Here is a 20,154-nt window from a genome sequence, read left to right on the forward strand (position 1 = left end):
ATCTCCTCCTATGACTTTGGCCTTTGACTGTGACCTCAACCTCCGCCTGTGACTTCAACCTCCTCTTGTGATTTTGGCCTCTGACTGTGACCTCAACCTCCACCTGTGACCTCAACGTACTCTTGTGACTTTGGCCTCCGCCTGTGACCTCCACCTCCGCCTGTGACTTCAACCTCCTCCTGTGCCTTTGGCCTGCTCCTGTGACCTCCACCTCCACCTCCTGCCTGATTACTGTTGTGATCTCAATAAACATAAACTTATTTTTTCTTTTTTATAATCTCCGTTCCTTCTCTGTGTGCTATGTCAGGATCCCTCAGGAACTATCCACAGGGAGTTCTCTGAAGACTATATTGCCCCTCAGGGCGACTCCACAGGTTCTGACAAATTACATTAAAGTAAATTAAAACTTGCTCCCAACTTTTGCAACTAAAATTCAAATGTGACAGCAGCAGAGTGGCCTCAAGTTATTACTTCATTCAAAGAAAGAAAGAAAAGAAAAGAAGAATAATGGGGTGTTGACTTGTTTCCACATATCTAGGTTAAAGTTTGCATTTGGGGAAAGCCCCCCCCGGTAATTGCACCAATTACTTTTCCATAACAGCCCTGAAACATAAATGCATGTGGTTAGAATAACAGTTTCCACATTAAACATTTGTTCATTCATAAGGTGCAGAGTGGAACCAGAGGGATCCTCAGCTCAGACGTCACGGCACAAAATGCCGGGTTGTGGACCTGAAGCTCCTGGACAGGGGGCGCTGTTTGGTTCCTGCCTATTTCCTAAAACTGGGTGTCTGTGTTAAACGTTTATGATGTTTTGATCCACAACAGGATGTTTACAAAATCTGGGTCTAAAATCACTTCTCTGGGCACACGACCTGACTGAGGTGATTAAAAGTTTTAATTGTCCACTTTGCTGATTCTTATCACGGCCGTCATTGCATCGTAATGACAGCTGAGGTCACGCGCCCCCCCCTGCAAACGCGCCCCCCTGCAAACACGCCTCAGGCATGTATAAAAGCTTCACAGCCATTGCCCCAGGGTCAAAGGTCAACATGGCCAACAGATGGGCCAGACTGCAGTCAGAAGAATCCAGAAGAATCCTCCGTTAAAGTTTTCAAGATCTTCCCTGTCGCACCACCAACAGGGCAACATTTCATGTTCCCCAGAGGACAGATGATTTAGTTTAGCTAGTTAAATTAAACTGCAGGTTTTTACTGGAACTTTCAGCAGAATTAACGTCTTCAGGACAAATTCATGATCTCATAATCAAACCCACTGATTGGTAACAAGGTGGACTGAGCCACCAGAAGTCTCCAGTTTTCCTGCTGATGGAACCTCATCTCTGTGGGATCAGGGATCTGAGCACCGCCGGCTTATTGGCAGCACTCGGTCATATTTTAGCAGCAGAAATGTCGCAGAGCTGCTTACAACTGACCAATGGCACTAACAGGAGAACATCAGTTCCATCTCATAGAACTCAAGGTTCTGGACCACAGTTGGACACACAGAACTGTGTCTGGGATGAGTTTGTCAGATTTTTGGTTGCACTCGGCCAAAGACGTTTGCCTGATTGCCGAGTACAAGCCATCATTGACCGGGAAATTAAGTCCTGAGATGTTTATATTGGGGTGGAGCCACATAAATGGGGCGGAGCCAGGAAATATTTGTGATGTCAGACGGCAGACGTGCACTGGAACACATGCTGTTCTACTTTTGGAATCAACACCTCAATGTGGAAGTACGTGTCCTCTGAAGACATCAATTCAGATTTAGATCCTCGACATCCTGGACCTCCCTGCACAAAGTCAAAACAAGGAAGCTCCAGCCAGGGTGGATCAGAACCAACGTCCTGATGCCTGCAGGACAGGACGAGCGAGACCCGAGCTTCCTCACCCAGTCGATAAGAGAATAAACTGAAATGAAATATTTTATCTCTTCCTTAATACCAGTTCTGGTCAAAAATAGTTTAACAGTCTGAATAAATGTGTCACCATCAAGGCCCAAACTGAGGTTTGAAACCAACAACAACCTAACGCTGACTGATGGGATTTATTCACGATTCCAAGAAATGTTATTTGCCTCCAACCAGCAAAAGATGCTGTAGGTCATGTGATTATCTCATCTGTGTGTCAGCAAATAAAATATCTCAAAAAGCAACAATCTGCAAAGACATTTATGGACAGATGGTTCTTGGGTCAGATCCAAAACCAGCTCCAGGATACTTCTGTTAACATTTTAGTGAATTTCTTCACAGCTGCACATCACTTTTTTATTGAACTGTGCAAATACGTCCATCCTGGTATGTGTCAGGTTAGATCTAGGACCATGTTCTGGCACCCTCTGTGAACTCTGGGGGGGTTCCAACCCCAGCTTGGGAACCAGGAATATAAATGGAGTCTAAACTCTGAAGGTATTTGTCATATCTGTGCTCAAAGGGAGGGTTGCTAAAGGTTTCCCAGCATATTTCCAGTTAAAAACAAAACACTGCTATGTGCCAAAAACGAGACGTGGTCAACGTGACGAACGAGATGTCAGACGTGAAACACGAGCCAATCAGATCACTGGGTGGAATAAAGATAGATTTGGAAGCAGAAATGAAACAAAGAGTGGAAGCATCTGTGGGCACGTATCAGCGGCCGTGGTGATTGTTGGATTTCTAATCAGTGCTGCGTCTGTCAGCAGACCCCGCTAATGGGCGGACCCTCGTGCATGTCTGAGCATTATCGCTAAATCTGTTTCAACTAAAAAAATAATTCTTTGGCAGCACAAAGTCAAACCAGCAGACATATCTGAGGTCTGACGACACGATTTAACGACAAAATCTCTAATTAGCGCCACTAAGTAGGCTAGCGCGATGCGTTTGTCTATGTGTGTTGGCCTGTCCAGGGTCACTCAACGGCTCAGCTTTGAGTTTACTGTCAATGTTCCAATTTTTTTTTTAACCAATACGCAGGTAGCTAAGTAACAATAAGCGCGAGAAAAATACTGTTTCACTTTCTAAAATGGCGTCATGGACATTGCGAGATTTGGTGCGACTCGCAGCATTTTCTGAATGACATACAGTCACATACCACAGATATCGAGTTCTTTAAAATAAGTAAGAGGGCGTGGCCTTGTGAAAACAACACTCATTTTTGGACAAGGGAGCCTATGGAGAGGGTAAGTGTACGTTTATAAATTTAGAGTGCTCCAACAACTCTAGACATGGTTGGCTTGAACCTAATCGTAACCCAAACCGGGGGAGGAGAGCTCCGCCCATGAGTGAGCACAAACACGCCCACCATGTGATGACGGTAAATTTGATTTTCTACTTTTGAATGATCTTGAACGCCGCATTGGGGTAAGGAGTAGAGTTTAAGGTTAGGGTCCAAGAACATTTTAACAGGCTGCAGTCACACCTGTGTTAAAGACCGCCCACTCTATACCAACACATGTCCACTCTCACGTTCTCAGAAATTTGGTATTAAAGAAAAATGGTTTTGTTAAATGGACTGCATTTATATAGCACTTTTCCATCTGCATCAGATCCTCAAAGTGCTTTACAATTATGCCTCACATTCACCCTGATGTCAGGGTGCTGCCACACAAGGCGCTCACTACACACCGGGAGCAATAGGGGATTAAAGGCCTTGCACAAGGGCCTTTAGTGATTTTCCAGTCAAGCGGGGATTTGAACCCATGATCTTCTGGACTCAAGCCCAACACCTTAACCACTAGACCATCACCTCCTCTTTTGTTACTGTTGAGTAAAATTTAACCATCAACACATTACAGTTATTGAAATTTAAACATGAAGAGTCTGGGGGAGGGGGAGGGAGGGTCCATAATGAGACTAAATCTGAAGTAAACCAGAGTTTCCTTTAAGCGGGTGAAAGAAGCTTTACTGTCGGATTTCCTTCATAATTTGTTCTTATAAAAGAGATGCTTCATCCTGAAGGTATATTTTTAGATTCTTTTTCCTTCTTTCGTGCAGAGAGCTGTCCCGTCTCTCTTCTCTTTATACACACTGTCGTCCGCAAATTAGCTCTCCAAACATCATCGAGAAACATACAAATTGAATAATTCAGACCAATTACCTGAACAAACAGACACTTCCAGGCACCTTAATCAGATTAACAAGCTGCTCTTAACCGCCTGCTGACAGACGACGTTTAGCTTTAAACCAACATCCAGCGTAATGCTGCACTGATTAAAACGGCTCACAAAGCAAAGCCGGGCCCTGATGGATCTGGACGTGTCCAGCTGAGGTTGGTCCAAAACCAACCAGCAGGCTTTGAAGTGAATGTCAGCATCCGGCAGACCTGAACACCACCACCAGACGTCCAAGGCCACCAAAGAAGAAGCTTCCACTCAGCAGGTCCAACGGCCTCCAAGCAGCAAACACAGCCGAATGATTCATTTACAACGAACCATGTCTCATGAAACTCAATAATCCGCCCGCAACAGCAAACGCAACCGACCTATTCATTTACAACAAACAGTGTCTCATGAAACTCAGTAATCCACCTCCAAGCAGCAAACACAACCGACTGATTCATTTACAATGAACCATGTCTCATGAAACTCAATAATCTGCCCGCAACAGCAAACGCAACCGACCTATTCATTTACAACAAACAGTGTCTCATGAAACTCAATAATCCACCTCCAAGCAGCAAACACAACTGACTGATTCAGTAACATCAAACCATGTCTCATGAAACGCAATAGTCCCACCTCCAAGCAGCAAACACAACTGACTGATTCAGTAACAACGAACCATGTCTCATGAAACTCAATAGTCCACCTTCAAGCAGCAAACACAACTGACTGATTCAGTAACAATGAACCATGTCTCATGGAACTCAATAATCCGCCCCACGAGCAAACACAACCGACTGATTGATTTACAATGTACAGAAGCGTATTGCATTCACTGGATAAAAAAAAAATTTGATGACTACGAGATCAGTCATCAAATTTTTTTATCCAGTGAATGCAATACGCTTCCGTAATAATGAACCATGTCTCATGAAACTCAATAATCCAGCCTCAATAGCAAACACAACCGACTGATTCATTTACAATGAACCTTGTCTCATGAAACTCAATAGTCTGCCTCCAAGCAGCAAACACAACCGACTGATTCATTTACAACGAACCATGTTTCATGAAACTCAATAGTCTGCTTCCAAGAAGCAAACACAACCGACTGATTCATTTACAACAAACCATGTCTCATGAAACTCAATAATCTGCCTCCAAGCAGCAAACACAACTGACTGATTCATTTGCAATGAACCATGTCTCATGAAACTCAATAGTCTGCCTCCAAGCAGCAAACACAACGACTGATTCATTTACAACGAACCATGTTTCATGAAACTCAATAGTCTGCTTCCAAGAAGCAAACACAGCCAACTGATTCATTTACAATGAACCATGTCTCATGAAACTCAATAGTCTGCCTCCAAGCAGCAAACACAACCGACTGATTCATTTACAACGAACCATGTTTCATGAAACTCAATAGTCTGCTTCCAAGAAGCAAACACAACCAACTGATTCATTTACAACGAACCATGTCTCATGAAACTCAATAATCTGCCTCCAAGCAGCAAACACAACCTACAGGATTGGTCGGATTACAGTAAAGGTCATGGTTATGGTAGGATCTACTCTGCATGGTTATAAAAAACAAAACAGAAAATTCCTGTGGGTGGATTCAAACCTTCACTCGTTTTCTTCACGTGGAATCCTAAATTTACTGCTGCAATAACAAGGTCTGACCACCAGATGTCCCCATTGAACATGTTTTTGGTTTGTTGCTGCTGCTGGTCAGACTGGTCTGGGGTCTGTGAGAGACCACAGCGGGGTTTAAGGGTTTGTGGAATTTTATCCTCACAATCTTATTATCTAAGACCAAGTTTATAGAAGGAAAACCAGCCTGTTCTGGTTCCTGCGCCGCACCGCTTGAGGACATGAGTCAAAGTTGGTTTACTGGGAACTGGGCCAGTGCTTTTTGTATGAACAAACCAACAAGCAGTTTCCTACTGAGAGGCAAAAATTTGTTATTCTGTAGTGGACAGTGCTGTTAAACATACCAGAGGGTTGTGAGTTTGAGTCCCATTCACTGGTGTCTCTCAGGGTGTAGCAGAGATGGACTGCACACACCTGGTACATGAATAGACTGATGAGAGAACTGGATTTAAACCCTGCACCTCTCTCAGAGTCCATACTGACCCGGTCAGCATCACAGAACAAACTCAGAAGACTGACAAGGGTTTTGTCTCATCCAACACACACTGTGGACATAAGTCAAGACTCTGCCTCCATTCTGGCCACGGAATGACCTCGTAGAAAAACTATTATCCTCTCTACCTTCCACCTCCTCCTGAGCCATCAGCACAGAGCACCGAGCCCACCACAGCCTCGTCTCCACCTGCCAACTGGGTCTTGAAGTCCTGACATTAAAGAGCCTGTTAGGCCCCGAGGATTTGTGGCTTGAGGCTTTGCCTCGCCGTGCCCACAGACAGGAATGGAGGGCTGAGCTCCACAAATCCTCCCAGTCACCTCAGACCTGCAGACCACAGAGTAATAAACCTGGCAATAACCGAGACCAGACTGCGGTCAGATCGAACCCTGAGCGCCTCAGTCCGGACTCCCTGTCTGTGTGCCCAAAGTCCAACACAGCGCCATGACCCGTCCCAGCCCAGAAAGACATTCAGATGCACAGAAACGCATTTATTCATAGCTGCAGGTCAGACTGAATCACAGCCACAGAGACCTGTAACTCAGACTTGTCTGGGTGTCTTGGAGGCTTCCCTCACCATTACTGTTTATTGAGAACTGCCTCCTCCAGACAGATTTACTGCACCAGTGTTTGTATTTCTTAATGATTGATGGAAATGTGTTCACCTAACTACTGGTTAGTTTGTCCAATTACTTATGAACTCTGAAAATAAATTAGTAGTATTAAGTCCACTGCAGTATATATACCGAGCTGCTGATTGGATTACCATTTCCTGTCTCAAAAATAAAGTAATGCTTTATGTGGACATTATAATGTAATTAACCATCAGACAGAGCAGTGCTGAAGTTTTTCTTTGTGATTTTATGACCGAGTCATTCTGAAGAATGCACAAAACTGAAACAAAACCCTAAAACCGCAGCAAAATACTATTTTACCTCAATAAAGTCACTTTTAAAAATGTGAAAAATACTGCAAGATTTTAGTACGTACGAAGTCAAAATAAATTTACGATACTTTTGATACTCGATTAAAAAAAGTGGAATAACTAAAAAAAAAAAAAATTTTTCAAAATTGATTGTAAAATGGAAACAAGCCCCTAACATGCCTCAAAACTTATTTCCCTCCAACTTTTTCTGACGTCATAAACTGTACACTACCTTTGATTGTTAAAAAAAAACAAACAACTCAAATTAGTTCAACTGAATGCAGGTTTTCAGCAGGTGACCAGAGCTGATCAGTTAAACCGCCTGCTGAAGTGATCGGGTTCAGTTGAGCTTTTAGAGAACACTGCCCCCATGTGGATACACTGCATAACAGCGGGTATACAAGGTTTTATCATTTTTTTTAAAAACGGTACCTCTACGGTGTTTCCGTTTCAGCACATACTTTTATCCAGACAACCAAGTCCTGCGGCGTGTCTTTCCCATTTTCTGTGCATCTTATCACTGTGACAGGAGCTAAAAATTACCAAAATAAGGATCATCAGAACCCATTTTGACCTTCTGTCATCTTTGACCTATAACGCAAGGTCAACATGTGCACACACACACACTGGAGTTTGAAACACTCCCCATTTAAAGGTTTTGTACCTTTTTACATCATGCAACACCAAAAGTGAAAAAAACATCATTGGGGGATGGGGGGTGCTTATTGATCATTCTGTCAGTCTATGTAGATCAGCAGGAAAAAAGGTGGAAACGACAGTGATCACATGACCTCCTTGGTGGAGTTAATGACCTACGATGAAGAAACGAGTGCACAGCTCACAATCAAACCACTGAGACTTTCTCAATGGAAACATTTTATTTTTTTCCTGCACAAGTTTATTAATGTTTTTTAGAAGAAGGTGTTTGGTCTCTTGGTCGTGAAGCGAGGTTTGTGCTGGCGACGCAGGACCCGATGAGGGAGGGGGAACTTGATCTTTGAGTCCTGCAGGAAAAGAAAAGGTTTTGTTTAAACCTGAAACACGTTTCAGACAGCACAGACGACACAAAGCTCATTTCACATTGTTCACTGTTTGTCGCCAGTTTCAAACCGCCAGGTCTGAAGATGGAACCGACAAAGCTGGAAGAGGAATCTGGCTTTTTGTCTGGCGAGCTTTGAAGCTGGAGCTGATGGTCAGGAAGTCAGTCCAGAGAGAGACCCGCCACATCACAGTGGGTGGAGACTTACGTGGAACTGCTTGATGGCGGGTCTGCGACACTTGTTGGCAGGGATGACCTGGACCTTCATGATCTGAATGGCGTGGGCGCGGGCGCGATGGCGAGCTCCCATGTCGCGATCTACGACAAACACACACACCACACTTGATTTAATTAAAATAGAAACTGTGGCGTTCACGCTGTGATGTCTTCAAATGTCGCATCTCCAAAACCCCCTAAGACTCAGCTTTGAATAAAATTAAGAAAAGCTAGAAATCCTCACAGAAGAACAACAGCTGCTGGTTGATGTGGCGTTTTTGCTTTTTTGTATTTGTAATTGTACATCATTACTCGGGACAGCGCGACATGCTAGTACCAGAAGATGACCACAGTGCACCCTGCTAGTTTAGCATTAGTGCCGGTAAAAATGGCCCTGTAGCTCACTCACTGACTGGCTCCCTCGCCCGCCAGCTCCAACCACCCACCCGCTTCACAGCATAACGGGGTATGCTAATGCTAATACTGTGCACCACATTAGCATCACTGACCAACAAAACCAACAGCCTGCAGCCGCTTCTCCCTGTATACATTTTAATGTGAAGGATTCTGTGTAGGTTTTGGGTTCATGTGTGTACACCTCAGTGAGAGCTAAACTCTGAGCTGACAAGATAAACGTTAATGGCACAAGCTAACACTAGCCTCAGACGCTGACAGGACTCACTGATCTGGAACAATAAGAGAACCGGACTCACAGCACTGTGTGACGGCTCCAGACGTGGTCAGGTCTCTGTACTCTCTGTACATGTTGTGGGTGCCGCTGCGAGAGTCGTAACGCAACCAGATACCAAAGTTCTTCACCTTCAGCGGGGTCTTCTCATGGACCTGAACCAAAGATAAAGAAACAGAACTCAGCTCAGCTGGTTTTAGACAAAATAGATGAAATACCCCCCCAAAAAAACAGGTTTTACCACAAGGGTCGACAATCACGTTACAATTTAATACAGCTGCAGGTAGACGGAGGTTCAATCAATTTGTCAATCAATTTTATTTATATAGCGCCAAATCACAACAAACAGTTGCCCCAAGGCGCTTTATATTGTAAGGCAAGGCCATACAATAATTACGTAAAAACCCAACGGTCAAAACGACCCCCTGTGAGCAAGCACTTGGCGACAGTGGGAAGGAAAAACTCCCTTTTAACAGGAAGAAACCTCCAGCAGAACCAGGCTCAGGGAGGGGCAGTCTTCTGCTGGGACTGGTTGGGGCTGAGGGAGAGAACCAGGAAAAAGACATGCTGTGGAGGGGAGCAGAGATCAATCACTAATGATTAAATGCAGAGTGGTGCATACAGAGCAAAAAGAGAAAGAAACACTCAGTGCATCATGGGAACCCCCCAGCAGTCTAAGTCTATAGCAGCATAACTAAGGGATGGTTCAGGGTCACCTGATCCAGCCCTAACTATAAGCTTTAGCAAAAAGGAAAGTTTTAAGCCTAATCTTAAAAGTAGAGAGGGTGTCTGTCTCCCTGATCTGAATTGGGAGCTGGTTCCACAGGAGAGGAGCCTGAAAGCTGAAGGCTCTGCCTCCCATTCTACTCTTACAAACCCTAGGAACTACAAGTAAGCCTGCAGTCTGAGAGCGAAGCGCTCTATTGGGGTGATATGGTACTATGAGGTCCCTAAGATAAGATGGGACCTGATTATTCAAAACCTTATAAGTAAGAAGAAGAATTTTAAATTCTATTCTAGAATTAACAGGAAGCCAATGAAGGTGAGATATGCTCTCTCCTTCTAGTCCCCGTCAGCACTCTAGCTGCAGCATTTTGAATTAACTGAAGGCTTTTCAGGGAACTTTTAGGACAACCTGATAATAATGAATTACAATAGTCCAGCCTAGAGGAAATAAATGCATTAATTAGTTTTTCAGCATCACTCTGAGACAAGACCTTTCTAATTTTAGAGATATTGCGTAAATGCAAAAAAGCAGTCCTACATATTTGTTTAATATGCGCTTTGAATGACATATCCTGATCAAAAATGACTCCAAGATTTCTCACAGTATTACTAGAGGTCAGGGTAATGCCATCCAGAGTAAGGATCTGGTTAGACACCATGTTTCTAAGATTTGTGGGGCCAAGTACAATAACTATTACTTTAATTAGAGGTCATCCATGTCTTTATGTCTGTAAGACAATCCTGCAGTTTAGCTAATTGGTGTGTGTCCTCTGGCTTCATGGATAGATAAAGCTGGGTATCATCTGCGTAACAATGAAAATTTAAGCAATGCCTTCTAATAATACTGCCTAAGGGAAGCATGTATAAAGTGAATAAAATTGGTCCTAGCACAGAACCTTGTGGAACTCCATAATTAACCTTAGTCTGTGAAGAAGATTCCCCATTTACATGAACAAATTGTAATCTATTAGATAAAAATGATTCAAACCACCGCAGCGCAGTGCCTTTAATACCTATGGCATGCTCTAATCTCTGTAATAAAATTTTATGGTCAACAGTATCAAAAGCAGCACTGAGGTCTAACAGAACAAGCACAGAGTCCACTGTCTGAGGCCATAAGAAGATCATTTGTAACCTTCACTAATGCTGTTTCTGTACTATGATGAATTCTAAAACCTGACTGAAACTCTTCAAATAGACCATTCCTCTGCAGATGATCAGTTAGCTGTTTTACAACTACCCTTTCAAGAATTTTTGAGAGAAAACGAAGGTTGGAGATTGGCCTATAATTAGTTAAGATAGCTGGGTCAAGTGATGGCTTTTTAAGTAATGGTTTAATTACTGCCACCTTAAAGGCCTGTGGTACATAGCCAACTAATAAAGATAGATTGATCATATTTAAGATTGAAGCATTAAATAATGGTAGGGCTTCCTTGAGCAGCCTGGTAGGAATGGGGTCTAACAGACATGTTGATGGTTTGGATGAAGTAACTAATGAGAACAATCTGAGAGAAAGAGTCTAACCAAATACCGGCATCACTGAAAGCAGCCAAAGATAACGATACGTCTTTGGGATGGTTATGAGTAATTTTTTTCTCTAATAGTTAAAATTTTATTAGCAAAAAAAGTCATGAAGTCATTACTAGTTAAAGTTAAAGGAATACTCGGCTCAATAGAGCTCTGACTCTTTGTCAGCCTGGCTACAGTGCTGAAAAGAAACCTGGGGTTGTTCTTATTTTCTTCAATTAGTGATGAGTAGTAAGATGTCCTAGCTTTACGGAGGGCTTTTTTATAGAGCAACAGACTCTTTTTCCAGGCTAAGTGAAGATCTTCTAAATTAGTGAGACGCCATTTCCTCTCCAACTTATGGGTTATCTGCTTTAAGCTGCGAGTTTGTGAGTTATACCACGGAGTCAGGCACTTCTGATTTAAAGCTCTCTTTTTCAGAGGAGCTACAGCATCCAAAGTTGTTTTCAATGAGGATGTAAAACTACTGACGAGATACTCTATCTAACTTACAGAGTTTAGGTAGCTACTCTGCACTGTGTTGGTATATGGCATTAGAGAACATAAAGAAGGAATCATATCCTTAAACCTAGTTACAGCGCTTTCTGAAAGACTTCTAGTGTAATGAAACTTATTCCCCACTGCTGGGTAGTCCATCAGAGTAAATGTAAATGTTATTAAGAAATGATCAGACAGAAGGGAGTTTTCAGGGAATACTGTTAAGTCTTCAATTTCCATACCATAATTCAGAACAAGATCTAAGATATGATTAAAGTGGTGAGTGGACTCATTTACATTTTGAGCAAAGCCAATTGAGTCTAATAATAGATTAAATGCAGTGTTGAGGCTGTCATTCTCAGCATCTGTGTGGATGTTAAAATCACCCACTACAATTATCTTATCTGAGCTAAGCACTAAGTCAGACAAAAGGTCTGAAAATTCACAGAGAAACTCACAGTAATGACTAGGAGGACGATAGATAACAACAAATAAAACTGGTTTTTGGGACTTCCAATTTGGATGGACAAGACTAAGAGTCAAGCTTTCAAATGAATTAAAGCTCTGTCTGGGTTTTTGATTAATTAATAAGCTGGAATGGAAGATTGCTGCTAATCCTCCGCCTCGGCCCGTGCTACGAGCATTCTGACAGTTAGTGTGACTCGGGGGTGTTGACTCATTTAAACTAACATATTCATCCTGCTGTAACCAGGTTTCTGTAAGGCAGAATAAATCAATATATTGATCAATTATTATATCATTTACTAACAGGGACTTAGAAGAGAGAGACCTAATGTTTAATAGACCACATTTAACTGTTTTAGTCTGTGGTGCAGTTGAAGGTGCTATATTATTTTTTCTTTTTGAATTTTTATGCTTAAATAGATTTTTGCTGGTTATTGGTGGTCTGGGAGCAGGCACCGTCTCTACGGGGATGGGGTAATGAGGGGATGGCAGGGGGAGAGAAGCTGCAGAGAGGTGTGTAAGACTACAACTCTGCTTCCTGGTCCCAACCCTGGATAGTCACGGTTTGGAGGATTTCCAAAGTGGGATGGATGCCGTCTCTCCTAACAAGACCAGGTTTTCCCCAGAAGCTTTGCCAATTATCTATGAAGCCCACCTCATTTTTTGGACACCACTCAGACAGCCAGCAATTCAAGGAGAACATGCGGCTAAACATGTCACTCCCGGTCCGATTGGGGAGGGGCCCAGAGAAAACTACAGAGTCCGACATTGTTTTTGCAAAGTTACACACCGATTCAATGTTAATTTTAGTGACCTCCGATTGGCGTAACCGGGTGTCATTACTGCCGACGTGAATTACAATCTTACCAAATTTACGCTTAGCCTTAGCCAGCAGTTTCAAATTTCCTTCAATGTCGCCTGCTCTGGCCCCTGGAAGACAATTGACTATGGTTGCTGGTGTCGCTAACTTCACATTTCTCAAAACAGAGTCGCCAATAACCAGAGTTTGATCCTCGGCGGGTGTGTCGCCGAGTGGGGAAAATGGTTAGAAATGTGAACGGGTTGGCGGTGTACACGGGGCTTCTGTTTAGGGCTACGCTTCCTCCTCACAGTCACCCAATCGGCCTGCTTTCCCGGCTGCTCGGGATCTGCCAGAGGGAAACTAACGGCGGCTAAGCTACCTTGGTCCGCACCGACTACAGGGGCCTGGCTAGCTGTAGAATTTTCCACGGTGCGGAGCCGAGGCTCCAATTCGCCCAGCCTGGCCTCCAAAGCTACGAATAAGCTACACTTATTACAAGTACCATTACTGCTAAAGGAGGCCGAGGAATAACTAAATATTTCACACCCAGAGCAGAAAAGTGCGGGAGAGACAGGAGAAGCCGCCATGCTAAACCGGCTAAGAGCTAGTAGCTGCGCTAAGCTAGGGGATTCCTAAAAACACAAAAAGTGAATAATGTGTAAATAATTTAGAGGTGATTCAGCAGAGGGAGTGCTTTAGTTAAGGCACGTGAAGATTACACTGTGAAACAAATCGTTATCTAGGTAACTAGATCAATCTAACTGCGCAGATTAAACAGCTAACAGATACAGCAAAACACTGCTGTGCTCCGGAACAGGAAGTGATACAATACCGCAGTGAGAGCCAACCACCAGTAGAGGCAAGCAAGAGTCAATTCTCAATTCCAGTGAGACACAATCCAACCACGAGGAGCTGGTTCTGATTTAATGTATCAGCAGCAAACAAAGAAATGATGAAAACAAACAAATCACACATAAGACAACAATGAGATTCTTAAAATCCAGCTGATAAAAAGTCAAACTGTTTATGGCGACACCTTCAAAATACAGAAGGGTAAAACTTTCCTCATAGTACTAAGAACAGGATTGAAACATAAAATACGTGTCAACTGGGACATTCTATAGAGAGATGGCAGATCCCCCTTTAATAATAATAATTAAACAATAAAACACAGGTTAAGTCCAATACGGTAGCTAGCGTACGTGACCCTAATTTTAAAAGGTATGTAGCACAGAATCAGGTTTGACGTGCACAAGCTGAACATGGACCCCAGCAGCGTGCACAGACCCACACCTCTAAAACAGGTGCACCCACGCTGAGATGTTTCTGGGATTACAACCACACCAAGGTGAGGTCTGTTTCTATGTGACAACAAAGACACCAACATGTTTCTGTGCACATCTCAACACGGTCACACTCACAAAGCTGCGTGTTGTGCATTTCAGTGGTCAAAGCTAGAGCGCAAACCCCCACCAACACTAGTTTCCAATTCTACAAATTTTTTAACTTGAAAAGATTTTCATAAGCTAAAACATAATACAAAATATAGATGAAAAGGGCTTTTCAATGTTAAAATCAAATATTCGCTAAATACACAATATGGAGCAGATGATGATCACAGTGATAAGATCACGAGGTACCAGTTTGCACCTCGTTATCACAAATGAGTGATTGAGGCACTTTTGATTGAGAATTTAATGCAAAATGTACATCAAATAGGCTTTTCAATATTAAATTCAAATGTCCACAAAATCCACAATCCGGATCATATTTTGTCAGGTGATAGTGAGTGTCAGTCTGCACCTCACTTTCAAATACGAGAGTGATTTGGACATGTCTGATTAAACTATAATGTAAAATATACATTAAATGTGATTTTCAATGTTAAATTTAAACGGCCACAAACTGTAATCTGGATCAGATCCAGTGTCTCGGTCAAGAGGAGCTCCACCACGCACCCCGGACTTTAAAACCTCCTCCCCGTCAAGTTTATCTACCTCTCTTTACCGCGCATGCGTATCTCCCCGTCATCTAACGACATTTTGCTTTAAAGGCAGCGTGTGTACATGCAAGTCTTTATAGTAGAGAAGCTTGAATCTTCGACTGGACTGGGTTGCTTGACGTGAGGACATTTCGCTTCAAATCATAGAAGCTTCCTCAGCTAAAATTCTTGCTCTGGTAGTCTGACTTCTGTCTTGACTCTTGTAGAGACGAATAAACCAGAAGCCAACAAAAGCTGGAGTTTTTAACCTAACCAGACCCCACCTACCAAGAGGCTGACTGCTATAGGCTAGTGACTAAACAATAGCTCTAATTAGCACCTATTGTGCTCTAGTTAGCACTCTCCTAATGACAGGACGGAAGCCTCTCCTGATGGCTCCCTTGACGACTCTCTCCTGATGATGTGAATGACTCATTACCATGAACAAAAGACTGAAACTCCTTTGACCTGAGTACCACATTGTAAACAGGGGACAAAGCGTGTCTGAGACCCGCTCCGCGGTTAAGGCTGGGTTTCAACTGTTTTACAAAGAATGCTTCCTTGACACCTCTCTCAAACCATTTCTTCTCTCTGGCTAAGATTTTAACTTCCTTGTCCTCAAACGTGTGGTTAGTGTCTTTCAGGTGGAGATGAACTGCAGACTGAGGTCCACTGGCGCCCTCTCTGCAGTGCTGGTATAGCCTCTTGTGTAAAAGTTGCTTCGTCTCACCTATGTAGTGTTCATTACAGTTTTCCTGACATCTGATAGAATACACTACATTGCTCTGTAACTAGGGATCCTGTCCTTAGGGTGAACTAATTTCTGTCTCAAGGTGTTGACTGGTTTAAAGTAAACTGGGATTTTGTGCTGTCTGAAGATCCTCTGTAGTTTTTCCCCTACTCCTGCTAAATAAGAGAGAGACACTCTTCTTCTTGTCTCAGTCTCCTGTCTATCTGGTCTCTTTGTTCTCTGGGACTTCTGCACTTTGTCCAGGGACCAACGTGGGTACCCACATACTGTGAGGGCTTTCCGTACAAGTTGTTGCTCTTTAGCCCTTCCCTCTGCAGTTGTGGGCACCTGTAGGGCTCTGTGTTGAAGAGTCCTGATCACCCCGAGCTTGTGTTCAAGGGGGTTGTTTGAGCCAAAGAGCAGATATTGGTCAGTGTGAGTGGGTTTTCTGTAAACCTCTGCCTGGAGCTGCCTGTTCTCTCCAATCGTAACATCACAGTCCAAGAAGGCTAAATGGTTGTTTCTGACATCCTCACGTGTGAATTGATATTGGAGCCCACCGAATTGATGTGTTCTGTAAAGTCCTCGACCTCCTGTTGCTTGATTTTAACCCATGTGTCATCGACATATCTGAACCAGTGACTGGGAGAGATGCCCGTGAACGACGTCAAGGCTGTCTTCTCCACTCGCTGCATGTACAGATTGGCCACAAGCGAAACGTCCTCACGTCAAGCAACCCAGTCCAGTCGAAGATTCAAGCTTCTCTACTATGGAAACCACCAGGACAACTGAGAGCCTACACAGAAACATGCAAGTCTTTACTTTTTTTTAACTGAACAGACACATTACTGTATTTTGATGGAAAGACAAAACTTATGTGGGTTTTCTACTTTTCTTGGGTGCCTGAGCTCAACTCGACAGGTGAGGTGTGCATGTGCAATTGTGCGGTGGCGCTCATCTTGACGGGACACGTTCACCCATTGAGATGAGCTCCACTACCGAAAAAACCCATGTAAGTTTTGTATTTACATAAAAAAAATACAGTAATAAGCGTTTTTTCAATTTAAAAAAGGAAAGACTTGCATGTACAGGCTGTCTTTAAAGCAAAAATATTGTCATTAGAACACTGGGCCAAACTTTGTCAGTTGATAATGAATACTGTCCTACACAACTCTGATAAATATGAAAGAAATTTGGCCTTTGACCCATGGCCTTGAAAACTGAATCAGTTCTTGCCTATCAGGATATGAATCGTCAGTAACGATATATGAAAAATGGTAGGTTACGAGCGGTTCACAAAGAAACAAATAGGGCCGATAACAGAACATGCTGCACCATAAACAGCAAACAGATTTTGCCAACATTCAAACACACATGTAGCACCACCTGAGTGTGGCGCCAACACCTGGAGTAACTCTGCAGTCAAATGAACACAGCTTCTCTCTCAGTGCGACGGCACCGCCACACTGCAAATCTTCTGAGGATTCCTGATGGCAGGAAGGTTTTCGTACACCCATAAGGACCTCGGGCATGATGACATCATAAGTGTATTATCGTAAAAACCCGTACCAGGCCACAGTAGACCACCTCTCCAGAGGCCTTCTTCATCTTCCTCAGCTGGGACACGAAGTACCAGAAGCGGGACTTGGCCACTACGTGGTTGGGGGCAAAAATCCTCATGCGGTAGAGAGGTGGGGCAGGGTTCTTGGCAGAGGGCAGCAGACGCCCAATGACTTTGTACTCCCGAAGCTGTGTGGAGACAGAAAACGTCAGGAAGTTCACGTTTTTTCACATCATGAAAAAAGTCACCTACGACAAACTGGACTTGTTGAACCTTGAATTCACTTTCAAAGACACCACGGCGCCAGAGAAAGGCGACAAGGACCGGTTTTCTCTTTGCACACCAGACAAAGCCACACCACTGACCTGATGTGACCTTTGGGTTTGGGTGCAGGCAGAATCCATTTGGATTCTTATCGTACGCGCATATGACCTAAATATGGCGTCCGCTGCTGTGGCTGTATCAGCTACACCTGGCTTGCGAGACTTTCCAAGCAGTAGTCCTGAGTTCGCTCTTCGAGGAAGGAGTTTATTTTTTGACAATTGTGAACTTCCCTATTTGATTACTTAGATGAATTCCCCCCCACAACCTTGTTTTCAAATTTTATTCCTGTGATGAATAGAAGTTAGGAAATTCCACAAAAAATTCAATTGAAAAATTGCATCAAAAACTGCTGTTAAAAGGTGAGTAAGATTGGTTTTCAAATAATATTTAATTAATGTGATTATGTACTTTTCTGTGAAGTTCGGTGGTGATCGAAGCCTTCGCATGCATATTTTTATGATCCGCAAAACCGGCGTCAAGACGGTGGACATGGCAAAATAGCCTTTTTTTTTTAAAGCTTGGAAACGACTGTCAGAAAACAGCGTTATACGGTAGACCGTTGCAAATCACACATGTAAATGAGATAATAATTAGGTTTGATAGAGTACCATCATTCTGAAATGTAAACAATGAGACACGGTCACAGCTTTCTGGTGTTTTTCCCCTTAAGCACACAAATACACAGGATTTATAATAAAAAAAATGTACACACAATGAAAAGGCAAAAAATGGTGCACAAAATAAGTCTTTGTACACAAAATTTCCTGTATTTGTATTGTCAAGTGTGGCGGTAGCATGGCCCAAGCAGAGGGTCACCCCTCTGAGTCTGGTCTGCTTGAGGTTTCTTCCTCAAACCATCAGAGGGAGTTTTCCCCTCACCACTGTCACCTGTGTGTTTGCTCTATTAGTCGGTAAGGTTAGACTTTACTTGTGTGAAGCACCTTGAGGCAGTTTTGTTGTGACTTGGCGCTATATAAATGAAATAAATTGAATTAAATTACACGCATCTTCAAATAAAATTGTCTTCATAAATCACACACTACTTTGAACTAGGGAACCCCAGGAAGCATGTCACCCACATCTTCACCTGACAAGTCACCCGACAGACCAAGCCACCTGTAAACCATCGTTAGTACCACTGTTGTCACGGTGTGATCGTAAAATTAAATTGAAAAAAAACAGACAACGCAACCCACATCCTTCCCCTCCAGGCAGCTCCATGCTCACACGCCCTGCTCTGACCAGGTGGACAGCTGTTCGATTCTCCTTCTGCAGAGGAATGAGCAGAAATTCTCATCATTCGTCTCACATATTCCGAGTCAGAGAACATGTCATTTCTGTGTTTTTATTAATGTGCATGAATTCATACTCCTGCCACTACTGTTGTTCTTCAGCTCTTCAATGGGACGACTTGGTTTTGCAGGTGGGTGAGATGGTTAGTGACTGTGCGATGACCGGTGACCAAAGAGGGCTAAAAAATATTTAAACAGCAGCCAAGAAATATTTCTTCTTATTAAATATCTACATGGAAAAGTGGCAAATGAAACAGTGGCTCCATCAGCGAGTACAGGCTCATTATGAGCGTCTGACAGAGCGTTAAACTGCCGGTGAGTTTCGGAAAACTTCGGCAAATTTCGGTAACTTTTAAACAAACCGCTCAGCTACATTGGTGACATAATAAAGGCTTGTTAGAAACAAACGCACGGAACAACAGCACAAATCCTGCGCAGTCACAATCAAAGCACCGGCCTGTTAAGATTAATATTTATCACTGAAAGTGAGAAGAAAAAAAATTAAAACTCAGCGGCCTGTTTTAGCTCCTCCACATGGTTCGACGGCCGCCATGTTGTAGTCGCTAAAACGAAAAGGGCTCAAATTACGGCTTCAGAGTTGAGAATTTAACTGCATTAACCCGCCGAGACGCCACGGGTAATGTTATTCAGAAATGTGTCTCCACAGCATAAACGTGGTGAACGTCAAAAGGTGTTAATAAAGACATTTACTCACTGTGCCTGACGCCTTCATGGTGACTCTACTCAGAGCCGCGGTCAAAGAGGAAGTAGAAGGGCGGAGCCTCCACGCGACAGCACCCGGAACAGGAAGAACAGCTTATTATTATTATTGTTATTATTATTATTATTATTATTATTATTATTATTATTATTATTATTATTATTATTATTATTACTGTTGTTGTTGCAAATGTCGCTTCATGAAACTATAGCTTTTAAAAATATTTCTCACTTTCTTTTTTATTTAATTGGGACTGTACATAAGTACTTCAAAAATATTCAGTGAAAGTGTAAATATCCCTTCAAAAAATAAAAAGTAACAGTCTTGTACATAATAATAATTCAATTGGTAATTCCTTTATTAGTACATAAATGTGTACATAATACATTATACCACACATCATAGGTGCCTATTGTTTACCATGTTGTCCACCATCTATAATGATGAA

The 20,154-nt window shown here is 42.8% G+C and overlaps 1 protein-coding gene and 1 non-coding gene across 2 annotated transcripts; both read right to left on the reverse strand.

Annotated features, from left to right (window-relative positions):
• Nucleotides 1-8,016: 8,016 nt before the first annotated feature.
• Nucleotides 8,017-19,782, reverse strand: rpl18a (ribosomal protein L18a). The gene is made up of 5 exons (XM_034163639.1): nucleotides 19,701-19,782; nucleotides 17,378-17,557; nucleotides 9,126-9,255; nucleotides 8,405-8,514; nucleotides 8,017-8,161 (listed from the first exon to the last, which is right to left on the reverse strand). Exons 1-5 carry the CDS (start codon nucleotides 19,716-19,718, stop codon nucleotides 8,069-8,071), a joined length of 531 nt encoding a protein of 176 aa, XP_034019530.1. The 5' UTR covers nucleotides 19,719-19,782; the 3' UTR covers nucleotides 8,017-8,068.
• On the reverse strand, nucleotides 17,632-17,763 carry LOC117504509. Its single transcript, XR_004558810.1, has one exon. It is a non-coding gene; the product is annotated as a small nucleolar RNA SNORA68 (small nucleolar RNA).
• Nucleotides 19,783-20,154: the final 372 nt, after the last annotated feature.

This window comes from Thalassophryne amazonica, chromosome 22 (assembly GCF_902500255.1).
Source record: "Thalassophryne amazonica chromosome 22, fThaAma1.1, whole genome shotgun sequence".
NCBI lineage: Eukaryota > Metazoa > Chordata > Actinopteri > Batrachoidiformes > Batrachoididae > Thalassophryne > Thalassophryne amazonica.

Bases quoted from the DNA above. Each gene is read 5' to 3' on its own strand.
- rpl18a (XM_034163639.1), bottom strand. The intron at 9,256-17,377 runs GTACGGGTTTTT...TCTTTGGTTCAG, and splicing joins AGGTGGTCTACTGTGGCCTG to GTCCATGAGAAGACCCCGCT. The intron at 8,515-9,125 runs GTGAGTCCGGTT...TGTTTGTCGTAG, and splicing joins TGGAGCCGTCACACAGTGCT to ATCGCGACATGGGAGCTCGC.